Source organism: Lithobates pipiens, unplaced genomic scaffold (genome assembly GCF_037356315.1).
Source record: "Lithobates pipiens isolate NorthernLeopardFrog02 unplaced genomic scaffold, aLitPip1_a1.2 Scaffold_22, whole genome shotgun sequence".
In the NCBI taxonomy this organism is placed as follows: Eukaryota; Metazoa; Chordata; class Amphibia; order Anura; family Ranidae; genus Lithobates; species Lithobates pipiens.
Window position 1 is genome coordinate 111517539 of NW_027507784.1, and position 14499 is coordinate 111532037.

The 14499-nt window shown below is 37.9% G+C and overlaps 1 protein-coding gene across 2 annotated transcripts in view; it reads left to right on the plus strand.

Moving 5' to 3' along the window:
- PJVK (pejvakin) overlaps positions 1–14499 on the plus strand; it is a 56071-nt gene that overhangs the window by 34359 nt on the left and 7213 nt on the right. For both annotated transcript variants that reach the window (XM_077449980.1, XM_077449981.1), the window contains exons 3-4: positions 11684–11825; positions 14371–14488. In XM_077449980.1, coding sequence (XP_077306106.1) covers positions 11684–11825; positions 14371–14488 — 260 coding nt within the window. The remainder of the gene's footprint in view (positions 1–11683; positions 11826–14370; positions 14489–14499) is intronic.

Genomic DNA, 14499 nt, shown 5'->3' on the forward strand with positions numbered 1-14499 from the left:
TGAACCCCAAGTGGCTTGCAATAGGGTAATACTTTGCTTGCAATCATGCAGTATGTAAAGTAACACTATTAGGCTCCATTCACACCAATATGTTTTTTCATGCTTCTTTCAGAAATGCAGGACTTTTTTTTAACATGGGTTCCTATGGAACATGTTCACATCAATGCATTTTGTCCTTCTGTATTTTTAGAAAGGTCAGGGTCTTTTTTAAATGCAAAACTCTGCTTTTTTGGTTCAATAGACTTCAATGAAGAAGCTGCAGAAAAGCATGTAACGCGTTTTTGCTGCCATTTGCATTTTGCATTTTTAAATGTGCCCAACAGCAAATCTCCCGACCCCCCCCCCCCCCCCAAAAAAAGAAAAAGCATAAATGTAAAAAGTAAAATCACTGTAAAAACTGCGGAAAGCACAGGCCAATTTTCAGCTTTCATAGCTGACACACTTTGAATGACAATTTCGTGGCCATGCTACACTGTAACCATGTGAAATTTTTATAATTTTCTTCACACAAATAGAGCTTTCTTTTGGTGGTATTTAATCACTGCTGTTGCGCTCCTTACAGCATATTGTATATATTTTTCTTTTATATATAATAAATTAATAAAATATTTAATTGTGCTTAAAACTAGCAGACATTCATCAATGTCACCAATAAAGTGCAAATGTGCAGATGAAATAATATCCTGAATTGATTGGCGTATACGTTAAGAGGGACATAAATCATAAAAAAAATTCTATTGTGCAATAAACATATTTAAAAATAAATATAAAACATGTATCAAGCATGTGCAATATTGCATAAAAAATAAATAGTGTAACTACAAGTGATTTTCAAAACTGTGCAACATATGCAAAAGGTGAATAGTTCATAAAGTGACTTGTTTTATCAAGGAGAAACTCAAATTGTATATATATATATATATATATATATATATATAAACAAATAAATAATAATAAAAAAAAAATACTTTTAACAAACTGAGTGTAACGAGTCTTTAGTGCAATATTGGACGTTATTTCTTGGTCCAATGTGCAACAGTAGTGCAGGTGTGCAAGTGTTTCACAGGAACACTGTGTGCTGCTATATTGACATTCAGTGATACTGTGCCTTTAAGTGCAAAATAGATCTTCAGTGTCACTGACACCCGTGGTTGTAATAAATGATTACCTTACTGCTGTAAGGTAAACAGCATGTAGCGAGGTTTTTTGGGGGGAAGGGGTCCCTTCGGATCGATCCTTTCCTAGGCGTCATACTATGTATGGAGTAAAGCCGGGGGGGGGGGGAGGAATGTCCTTTCCTTTTCTCTCTTTCCACTAAGCGTTTAAATGACTTGGATCACTCAGATCGTTTAGGTGCTCAATGTATCAAAAAAAGATGAAAAGAGGCCCACCATGGTGTAGTATTTTTGAAAAAGGGTTTGCAGTTTTATTTAGATATAAGTAAGGGGGTTTTTTAGGTCGCGCTATGGATTGTAGTTTGGGTAAGAGCAGCCCCTATTCAAATTCCTACCCGGTGGGAAGGAATAAAATGAAATGGGGAGGGGGGGGGAATAGGATTGGCGCTATACCCTTTAAAAAATTGGAGGCTTAGGTATACAATTAGCAAGGAATTTCCAGCAGGCTGGATAATAAAATAAAATAAATACGAATGACTGTGTGTGTGTCCGTAAGTGTCAATAATAATTGTGTCCTTTAAAAACCATAAGTGTCATAACGAATCATAAAGCATATATCATCAGACAATTGTAACAGCATACAAAAAATATATAAAGTGCAAGGTGCTGGTGAACAAATTCTGGTATTTGTGACAAACTATGTGAATAAAAAGTAGAGCTTAGTATAAAAAGTATATATATAGAATATATATGAAAATATATATAAAAATATATATAAACCAATCCGTTTATCTGTTAGACATATCAAGTCCTCACGTAATGTAACTGTGATGAAAAGTGCATAAAGATGCAAAACGGTGAAAAAAACGTGGTAAAATTTAGCAGTATAAAAATGCAAAAATAAAAATAAAAATAAATATAAAAATAGTGATTAAAAATATTACAAGGTAATTAAAAAATACTTAAAAAGTAATTAAAGTGTCCCTCAAAAAGGTGGTTATGAATTAGAGGGGTATCCTCTGCAGGTGAAAGTGAAGTGAGGGGTGGAGGAGATTTCAATTGTTGTTCCCGGTGCTCTGTGGCTATTTTTATGTAGTTGCTCTCACCAGAGTTATGGCCCCTTCCGGGGTGGATCAACCTTCACAGTATCAGCCACTGTGTAGCTCTCTGGCTTGCCTCTAATGCGATTCCGGGAAACCTTCGTTCCTCCGTTCATATGCCGTGTTCGGTTATATGTAATGAATAAGAGGCATATCCATGGTGCAGTATGTCTTATAAAACTTCGTATTTATTATATAGGCAAAAGTATTACTCACAAACATCCGTTCATATGCATATATTGAAAGGAAAGATTCCGTTCGGCTAGCACGCCTTCTAAGTTTAGCGGTGTATGCTTCGTGGCCACGCCCTACGCGTTTCGTCATCAAAGACGTCCTCTGGAGCGGCCATTTGCATACACCTTTTCCCATATATAGGGTGTAATGTGTCACTACGCATGTGCGGATAATCCCGCGGCCATTTTAATTGAGGGAATGCCCTCTACTGGTATTATACTGAAAGTATAAAACACAAATATAGAACTATATATTGCCGGGACACATTATTCCCTAATCTGTAAGGGAAAATTAACATTCCGAATATTGCATACAGTTTAATATAAAAACGGAGCAAAATAAAACGGAGCAAAGTAAAAAAAACAATTAATTATGTAAAATTCGATAAAATTAATTAATTAAAACAAAGCGAGACCAATTATAAAAATATACATAATGTAAGTATAACGAAAAGACCTCAATATTTTAACTATAATTCAAATATGTATTAAAAATATATTTTATTATTAGGAACTGGGATAATTGGAATTTGAGGGGATTTAAAAGGGAATCTGGAAAAAGAGTGTTCTACCGAAAGTGTGTGTTTTTTTCTATATTATTATTATCTAGGGAATATCTATTACTGGAGAAGGTTATGTGAATATTAAAATTGTGGAAGGAGAGAGTTTATTTTGCTTGTATTTAAATCTCTTTAGTGGACTAGAAATGCTAGAACTAGAGGATATAATATATAATAGACTGAAGAAATAAATAAAGGAGAGGGTAATGTATGTAATAATAATAATAATAATAATACTATGTTAAAAAGTAAGTTAAAAATTAGGTTAAGAAAGTGTATTGAAAAAGGCCAACCGCCAAATTGGTGTGTTCTTAGTACTTATTTGTTATATTAGGGGAAAAAAGAGAAGAAGGATGGACTGTTCTTTGTGTAGATTGTTTTTAGTATGGGAACTTTGAATGAATGACATTCGACCCGTTTGTAAAATAGATAAATAAGGTCCAGGATGGGGGTAAACTTAAAGGTGGATTTAGTGGGAGTGAGTATCCTTTAATAAAACGAAAAAAATATTAAAAATTGAAATATGCAGATGTTCTAAGGCTTATGGTTGAATGTGTTACATTCGACCTATGTAAAAAGTCAATTAATTAAGCATTAAAAATTAGTTAAAAAACATAAAGTAATTGGGCATTAAAAATTAGTTAAAAAACAATTAAGATCTAAATCGATATTCATTCCTGCAGGATGTAAAGTTTCCATGTTAAAAATCCATCTGGTTTCATTCTGTGAGACTTTTATGGTTTTGTCTTCTCCCCTCCAATGACCTTTGATCTTGTCAATTGCGTAGAAAGTCATTTGTCTGGGGTCCTGGTTGTGATAGTCTCTGAAATACCGTGAGACACTATGTTTATCAAATCCATTTTTAATGTTAGTAATGTGTTCCCTAATTCTTTCGTGTAGTTCTCGCGTGGTTCTTCCCACATATTGCTTGCGGCAGGGACACTCTATAACATATGTGACGTGAGTGCTTCTGCAGGAAATGAGTTCTTTTATGGGGAAAGTCCTACCATTGGTAGTAGAGGTGAAAGTGGTGGTTTTCCTATTAGTTGTTTTACTTTTACGGCAGGGAGGCATTGACCGCACTTGAAAAATCCTTTCAAGTGTTTTGCAATCTTTATTTCTCTTGGTGGGTCAATTGTGTTTTTGACCAGTTTGTTTCTTAAGTTAGGAGCTTTTCTGTAGATAAAAGAGGGATTATTGGGTAAAAGTTGTTTCAGAGTATCGTCTACTTTCAAAATGGGCTAGTATTTTTTTATTATTCTTTCTATTTCCTTGTGTTGTCTACTGAAACCCGTGAGGAAAGCTGTCTCTATATTCTTTGTTTTTTTCTTGATTGTTGCATTATCTAACAGTTTTTTCCTTTCCATTCTTGTTATACTCTCTTTAAGACTCCGTAGCTGTGATTCTTTGTACCCTTTCTTCAAAAATCTTCCAATGATCACTTCGGCTTGTGTGTCAAAGTCCTCTCTATTTGTACAATTTCTGTATAATCTCAGGAGTTGCCCTTTGGGTATGTTGCCAATCCAACGTGGATGATGGCAACTTGAGGTGGGTATATACCCATTCCGATCTGTGGATTTGAAGTAAGTCTTTGTACTCAGAGTACCCTCTGATTTAAAAATCTGTAAGTCCAGGTAATTTATGCTCCATTCATCCCAGTCTCCTGTGAAGGTGATGTCATATATGTTATGGTTAATTTCCTCTAGAAAAGATTGTAATTCTGATTGTGTGCCACCCCATATGATAATAATGTCATCTATGTACCTTTTGTACATTTTAAGGTTTCCCCTCGGTATGCCGTAAATCTGCTCTGCTTCCCAATGGTCCAGGAACAAGTTTGCCACGCTGGGTGCATATTTTGCACCCATGGCTACACCTTTTGTTTGTACATAGTATTTGCCTCTATACCAAAAATGATTATGGCTCATTGCCAGATCTAGACCTTCTAATATGCATTCAATCTGTTCTTGTTTAAGTTTGGACTTGCTATGCAGGGCCCACTCTACTCCATTTAGTCCATCCTTCTGTTTGATGTTCGTATATAAAGAATTCACATCGATCGTTACTAGTATATCCTTCTCTTCGATGTTGATGTTTTGAATATCCTTCAGCAACTGTCTACTGTCCTTCAGGTATGACTTGCCTTCAACTACTAATGGTTGAAGGAATCCATCAATATAGGCGCCCAGTCTTGAGAATAAAGAATCTATGCCACTGACGATGGGTCTCCCCGGAGGATGTGTTTGAAGGAATCAATCAATCAAAACCATAAAAATCAAACACATCCTCCGGGGAGACCCATCGTCAAATCCACAGATCGGAATGGGTATATACCCACCTCAAGTTGCCATCATCCACGTTGGATTGGCAACATACCCAAAGGGCAACTCCTGAGATTATACAGAAATTGTACAAATAGAGAGGACTTTGACACACAAGCCGAAGTGATCATTGGAAGATTTTTGAAGAAAGGGTACAAAGAATCACAGCTACGGAGTCTTAAAGAGAGTATAACAAGAATGGAAAGGAAAAAACTGTTAGATAATGCAACAATCAAGAAAAAAACAAAGAATATAGAGACAGCTTTCCTCACGGGTTTCAGTAGACAACACAAGGAAATAGAAAGAATAATAAAAAAATACTAGCCCATTTTGAAAGTAGACGATACTCTGAAACAACTTTTACCCAATAATCCCTCTTTTATCTACAGAAAAGCTCCTAACTTAAGAAACAAACTGGTCAAAAACACAATTGACCCACCAAGAGAAATAAAGATTGCAAAACACTTGAAAGGATTTTTCAAGTGCGGTCAATGCCTCCCCTGCCGTAAAAGTAAAACAACTAATAGGAAAACCACCACTTTCACCTCTACTACCAATGGTAGGACTTTCCCCATAAAAGAACTCATTTCCTGCAGAAGCACTCACGTCACATATGTTATAGAGTGTCCCTGCCGCAAGCAATATGTGGGAAGAACCACGCGAGAACTACACGAAAGAATTAGGGAACACATTACTAACATTAAAAATGGATTTGATAAACATAGTGTCTCACGGCATTTCAGAGACTATCACAACCAGGACCCCAGACAAATGACTTTCTACGCAATTGACAAGATCAAAGGTCATTGGAGGGGAGAAGACAAAACCATAAAAGTCTCACAGAATGAAACCAGATGGATTTTTAACATGGAAACTTTACATCCTGCAGGAATGAATATCGATTTAGATCTTAATTGTTTTTTAACTAATTTTTAATGCCCAATTACTTTATGTTTTTTAACTAATTTTTCATGCTTAATTAATTGACTTTTTACACAGGTCGAATGTAACACATTCAACCATAAGCCTTAGAACATCTGCATATTTCAATTTTTAATATTTTTTTCATTTTATTAAAGGATACTCACTCCCACTAAATCCACCTTTAAGTTTACCCCCATCCTGGACCTTATTTATCTATTTTACAAACGGGTCGAATGTCATTCATTCAAAGTTCCCATACTAAAAACAATCTACACAAAGAACAGTCCATCCTTCTTCTCTTTTTTCCCCTAATATAACAAATAAGTACTAAGAACACACCAATTTGGCGGTTGGCCTTTTTCAATACACTTTCTTAACCTAATTTTTAACTTACTTTTTAACATAGTATTATTATTATTATTATTATTACATACATTACCCTCTCCTTTATTTATTTCTTCAGTCTATTATATATTATATCCTCTAGTTCTAGCATTTCTAGTCCACTAAAGAGATTTAAATACAAGCAAAATAAACTCTCTCCTTCCACAATTTTAATATTCACATAACCTTCTCCAGTAATAGATATTCCCTAGATAATAATAATATAGAAAAAAACACACACTTTCGGTAGAACACTCTTTTTCCAGATTCCCTTTTAAATCCCCTCAAATTCCAATTATCCCAGTTCCTAATAATAAAATATATTTTTAATACATATTTGAATTATAGTTAAAATATTGAGGTCTTTTCGTTATACTTACATTATGTATATTTTTATAATTGGTCTCGCTTTGTTTTAATTAATTAATTTTATCGAATTTTACATAATTAATTGTTTGTTTTACTTTGCTCCGTTTTATTTTGCTCCGTTTTTATATTAAACTGTATGCAATATTCGGAATGTTAATTTTCCCTTACAGATTAGGGAATAATGTGTCCCGGCAATATATAGTTCTATATTTGTGTTTTATACTTTCAGTATAATACCAGTAGAGGGCATTCCCTCAATTAAAATGGCCGCGGGATTATCCGCACATGCGTAGTGACACATTACACCCTATATATGGGAAAAGGTGTATGCAAATGGCCGCTCCAGAGGACGTCTTTGATGACGAAACGCGTAGGACGTGGCCACGAAGCATACACCGCTAAACTTAGAAGGCGTGCTAGCCGAACGGAATCTTTCCTTTCAATATATGCATATGAACGGATGTTTGTGAGTAATACTTTTGCCTATATAATAAATACGAAGTTTTATAAGACATACTGCACCATGGATATGCCTCTTATTCATTACATATAACCGAACACGGCATATGAACGGAGGAACGAAGTTTTCCCGGAGTCGCATTAGAGGCAAGCCAGAGAGCTACACAGTGGCTGATACTGTGAAGGTTGATCCACCCCGGAAGGGGCCATAACTCTGGTGAGAGCAACTACATAAAAATAGCCACAGAGCACCGGGAACAACAATTGAAATCTCCTCCACCCCTCACTTCACTTTCACCTGCAGAGGATACCCCTCTAATTCATAACCACCTTTTTGAGGGACACTTTAATTACTTTTTAATTATTTTTTAATTACCTTGTAATATTTTTAATCACTATTTTTATATTTATTTTTATTTTTGCATTTTTATACTGCTAAATTTTACCACGTTTTTTTCACCGTTTTGCATCTTTATGCACTTTTCATCACAGTTACATTACGTGAGGACTTGATATGTCTAACAGATAAATGGATTGGTTTATATATATTTTTATATATATTTTCATATATATTCTATATATATACTTTTTATACTAAGCTCTACTTTTTATTCACATAGTTTGTCACAAATACCAGAATTTGTTCACCAGCACCTTGCACTTTATATATTTTTTGTATGCTGTTACAATTGTCTGATGATATATGCTTTATGATTCGTTATGACACTTATGGTTTTTAAAGGACACAATTATTATTGACACTTACGGACACACACACAGTCATTCGTATTTATTTTATTTTATTATCCAGCCTGCTGGAAATTCCTTGCTAATTGTATACCTAAGCCTCCAATTTTTTAAAGGGTATAGCGCCAATCCTATTCCCCCCCCCCTCCCCATTTTATTTAGATATAATCATAAAAACTCTCATTTTTTCTTATGTAAGCAGAACAATGTAAAAACGAGCGCCAAGCTCGTGCCTGGGCGTCTATTCCGGTGTCTGATTTGCCTCAACATTTGCACACCTGCACTACTGTTGCACATTGGACCAAGAAATAACGTCCAATATTGCACTAAAGACTCGTTACACTCAGTTTGTTAAAAGTATTTTATTTATTTATTTGTTTATATATATATATATATATATACACAATTTGAGTTTCTCCTTGATAAAACAAGTCACTTTATGAACTATTCACCTTTTGAATATGTTGCACAGTTTTGAAAATCACTTGTAGTTACACTATTTATTTTTTATGCAATATTGCACATGCTTGATATATGTTTTATATTTATTTTTAAATATGTTTATTGCACAATAGAATTTTTTTTATGATTTATGTCCCTCTTAACGTATACGCCAATCAATTCAGGATATTATTTCATCTGCACATTTGCACTTTATTGGTGACACTGATGAATGTCTGCTAGTTTTAAGCACAATTAAATATTTTATTAATTTATTATATATAAAAGAAAAATATATACAATATGCTGTAAGGAGCGCAACACCACCTCCCTCTTTTATAACTATACACATACTTGGACACGAGTTTGGTCCTTACGGTGGATGCAGCACCTATCGTTTTAATATACTATACTTATAAATTCCTTTTAGCGCAGGAGTACTTACCCTACAATTTAATCACTGCTGGCTTTTTTATTTTGACAAAAAAAAAAAGTTTCTGTCAGTAAATTTTGTAAAAAAATGTTTTGCCCTCACTGATGTGCGCTGATGAGGCGACACTGATAGGCTGCACTTATCGGCACTGATGAGGTGGCACTAATGAGGAGGCACTAATATGCCGCACTTATGGGCACTGATATGTGGCACTGCTGAGCACTGATGGGTGGCACTGGTGGGCACTGATGAGCACTGATAGGCGTATAGTGGGCACTGATGGACACTTAGTGGCACTGATGGGCATTGATATGCAGCAATGATGGGCATTGATGGGCAACACTGATAGATGGCACTTATAGCCAGCACTGACTGGCATCACTGGTGGCACTGGTGGCGCTGTAGTGTAATCAGGGCACTGATGATCAGTGCCCTGATTACATGTCCAGTTGTCCACTGCGAGGAGATGCTGCTGATCGGCTCTCCTCTGTCAATGTCAGTCGATGAGAGCCGATTACTGTAATTTCCATGTTTACATGTGACCGGCTGTGATTAAACAGCCGATTACATGGTTAAAGAGCCACGGCTGTGGATCTTTACAGAGATCGGGGTCGTGCCGTGTCCTAGCAACACGGCATGACCATTCTGTGCACCCATTCTGGGACAACGTCATATGACATCGTCCCAGAACGAGAGCTGCACCGCCCCTCCGTCATTTGAGGTCCGAAGAAAGTTGTAACGTGTTGAGTCTAATGGAGGCACATCATTGGAGCAACGAGGAGAAAAGCATGATCTGTTAGTCAGGGGTGTCTAAAAAAAACTTTATTTGACCAAACTTAAGTGTGAGGTCACACTCTGTGAGGTGAGCGCATTTCTTATGGGGGAGCACTGAGGTGAATAGATACAAAGCACGGAATACTAAAAACGGACAGCCCCGTGTGAAAGGGGCCTAAGTTCTTGGATACATTTGTTATCACTAGTGCAGCATTATTAGTTTTGAGTTAATTTGCACATTTATTTATATTGGAAGCGTGTTACTTGCTGCTTGCATGTATTACTCAGTCAGATTGTATTTTAGTTGCTTGCAAGACTATCTATTTTATTTAGAACCAAAAACATAAATGTATTTTATTGCAATTTTATGTGATAGACCAACACAAAGTGGCACATAATTGTGAAGCGGAAGAAAAATTATAAATGTATTTTCAAAAATGTTTTTTTTTTCAAAAGTTGTAGAGAAGTTTAAAGCAGGGTTAGGTTATAAAAGAATATCCCAAGCTCTGGGATATCAGAGCACTGTTCAATCCATCATCCGAAAATGGAAAGAGTATGGCACAACTACAAACCTACCAAGACATGGCCGTCCACCTAAACTGATAGTCCAGGCAAGGAGAGCATTAATCACTCCACAAATCTGGCCTTTATGGAAGAGTGGCAAGAAGAAAGCCATAGTTGAAATAAAGCAATAAGAAGTCCCGTTTGCAGTTTGCGAGAAGCCATGTGGGGGACACAGAAAACATGTGGAAGAAGGTGTCCTGGTCAGATGAGACCAAATTGAACTTTTTAGCCTAAAAGCGAAACACTGTGTGTGGTAAAAAATTAACACTGCACCTCACCCTGAACACACCATCCCCACCGTGAAACATGGTGGTGGCAGCATCAGGTTCTGGGGATGCTCTTCTTCAGCAGGGACTGGGAAGCTGGTCAGAGTTGATGGGAAGATAATGTAGCCAAATAGAGGGCAATCTTAGAAGAAAACCTGTTAGAGCCTGCAAAAGACTTAAGACTGGGGGCGGAGGTTCACCTTCCAGCAGGATAAGGATCCTAAAAATACAGCCAAAGCTACAAAGGAATTGTTTAGATCAAAGCATGTTCATGTGTTAGAATGGCCCAGTCAAAGTCTAGACCTAAATCCAATCGAGAATCTGTGGCAAGACTTGAAAATTGCTGTTCACGAACGCTCTCCATCCAATCTGACAGAGCTTGAGCTATTTTGCAAAGGAGAATGGGCAAAAATGTCTCTTTCTAGATGTGCAAAGCTGGTAGAGACATAGTCAAAAAGACTTGCAGCTTTTATTGCAGCGAAAGGTGATTCTACAAAGTACTGACTGGGGGCTGAATACAAATGAACACCACATTTTTCACATATTTATTTGTAAAAAAAAAATGAAAACCATTTATTATTTTCCATCCACTTCACAATTATGTGCCACTTTGTGTTGGTCTATCACATACAATCCCAACCATATACATTTACATTTTTGGTTGTAACATGACAAAATGTGGAAACTTTCAAGGGTCATGAATATTTTTTCAAGGTACTGTATTTATCAAATCACTAGTCATCAAGAAGTCACCTCTAATATGAATAATCAAAGCTCTGCCCTTACCAAGATGGCCACCTCCACGCAGAGGCACAGTGTGGGCAAGGCATGGTAAGTTAGCAATGGGGAAAGATCAGCTGCAAGGAGACCACGGGCAATACTGGTGACAAGACTTTTGCTCTTTGCTTGCCTTTTTTGGAAGAGCTTCCACAGTTCAAAAATTTTAGTGAAATTATATAAATTTTTCTAATAGTTTTCTGTTTACCTTTATAGAACTATTGATTTAGAACATTGCTTAGTTCGTCAAGCAAGAGAAAATGGAAAGGAGGTTTTATGTGTTGTCATGGAAAGCATCCGCACAACGCGTCAGTGTTCTCTGACTGTCCATGCTGGCATGCGGGGAGAAGCTATGAGAGTAAGTTTAAGAGCCTTCGGTGAATAAAAAAATTTACATTGATAGAATACCAGTTGAATTACATATTTGTTTTCACCTCAAAAGATAAAACTTCCATCAGTTTGGATGTAATATGCTGTAATGCATCTTTGAAGTTTGGAGCATTTTTTGGAAAATGTTTTCAGATGACTAGATTGAGACTTCTTTATATGTTTCTAAGCTCCATATAAAGCATTGTATATTCCTGTTTGTAAAATCACAGATTTTTTATCTGACTAAATATTAAAAGGCAACAAAGGTCATTTATGCTCCATACACTAGGTGATTCTCTGGACAATAGGTCTGCAATTGCCTAATTTAGTATCTTTATCACTTGATGTGCAGTCACCTTTAAAGCCGGTTCTCACAGGGGCAACTCAGATCTGACTTCAGGTCGCCTAGTCGCCTCAGGTCACGCTACATGTAAAAATCAATGTAAGTGAATGAGAGCCGTCTTAATGCACACTACTGAAATTGCTCCGACTTCAGAAAAGGTTCCTGTACTACTTCTATCCGACTTGTAGGCGACCGGTACCCATTGATATCAATGGAAGTCGCCTCCAAGTCGGAGATCCGGAGATATATGGAGACGACTCTCACAGAATTATCAGCTCTCGAGAGGGAACTCCACGCCAAATTAATTTTAAAAATTTGGCATGGATTCCCCCTCCGGTAGCATACCAGGCCCTTAGGTCTGGTATGGATTTTAAGGGGAACCCCCTACACCGAAAAAACGACATGGGGGTCCCCCACAGATCCATACCAGACCCTTATCCGAGCACGAAGCCTGGCCAGTCAGGAAGGGGGTGGGGACAAGCGAGCGCCCCCCTCCTGAGCCGTACCAGGCAGCGTGCCCTCAACATGGGGGGGGGGTTGGTGCTGCGGCCCCCCCCCGACCCTAAAGCACCTTGTCCCCATGTTGATGAGGACAAGGGCCTCTTCCCAACAACCCTTCTCCTCCGCCCTCTGTCCTCTCTCTTCTTTCTTCTTCCGATGTTGACCAGGCGCTGTCTTCCGCTGTACTGGCTTGTGCGACGTGCGTGGTGACATATATAGGTATGGGGCGTGGTCACCGGATGATGTCACATGGTGACCCCGACCCTTTATGACATCACAGTCCCGGGGCTGCTTAAGACCAGACCAGACCTACCCAGAAGCTATTTGTATTACAGAGGAAACTCGTTTTTGGGTTCCTGGAGGCTTTGATGGACATCAAAGCTGGTTTCAGGCACCTGGAGGTACATACACTTCGGGGTGAGCGGCACTTTTCTATCTTTTTGTTTAAGGTCAGAATTTATTTTCTAGGAGTTATTGTAAGATTGGGTTTAGAGTCAATTGGGTTTAGAGTCAAACTCAATTTCATTGTGGGCCACATCAGCATTATGGTTACCCTGAAAGGGTCAAAAGTATTGGTAAGACTATATAAATGGATCTACTCTTTATTATATTAAATAATTGCCTCTGCTTTTGATTATTACTAGTTTTAGTAATGACTTAAAGGGGTTGTAAAGGTAAATGTTTTTTCACCTTAATGCATTCTATGCATAAAGGTGAAAAAAACATCTGACAGTGCCTGCGCCCCCAGCCCCCCCCCCCCCCCGTTTTACTTACCTCACACCTCAAAAGTCCCGTGATCGTCCCCCGGCGTCCCTTCCACCGTTCAGCCTGGCCGCTGATTGGCTGGAGGGGATGGATGGAAAGCAGCGCAGCCATTGGCTCGCGCTGCTGTCAATCACATCCACTGACGCGGAGCACCAGGGGGCGGGGCCGTGCGATACAGCGAGCAGCTATAGCCGCCGACTGTATCACGGGAGCGCGCCCGCAGATGCTTCTCACCATGCGAGGGAGCTCGCATGAACGTGAGAAGCACCTGCGGGGGGAAGCAGAGACAGCCGCCGAGGGACCCCAGAAGAGCAGGTTCGGGGCCACTCTGTGCAAAACGAGCTGCACAGTGGAGGTAAGTATAACATGTTTGTCATTTTTAAAAAAAAATAAAAAATTCACTTTACAATCCCTTTAAGAATTGAGCTATGAAGGGCAGGTACAGACTGGCACGGAGCCCACTCACACACCTGTAACAGATGATTCAAGTCTGAAAAGGAATGTTACGAGCTGTGAGATGTTTTTTTAAATATTTTTGTAGAATGTTAAATTATCACTTTTGCCGCTTTGCAACCCCACCTTAAATGTGCCATAAACGCCTTAAACCCATTTACAATGCGTTTACAGTGCACTTGTGCATTTCAATAGCATTGAATGGAGGCAGTGGCAAAGCGTCAATACCTGCCAAACTCTTTGCATCACCACAATGCTAACGCTGCAGTGTGAACACCTCCATCCACTCCCTATTTTAACAATTTTGAGTGGCATTGATAGGCGTTCGGGAAGCGTTAAAAGAAAGGTGATTCAACAGCCTATTTTAAATGCCTGTGTGAAAGAGCCCTAAGATCGCCTTGTTATAACAGCATTTATGGTTTCAGATGTAATATATTCTATCATCTAAAATAGCTTTATTTTTTATTTTCAGTTTCATTTAATTGATGACAAAAACCATAAAGGACGTGACAAAGCTATTGTATTTCCAGCCCATACAACCATAGCGTTTAGTATTTTTGATCTTTACATTCATCTGGATGGACATTTTGGTAAGCTCTAT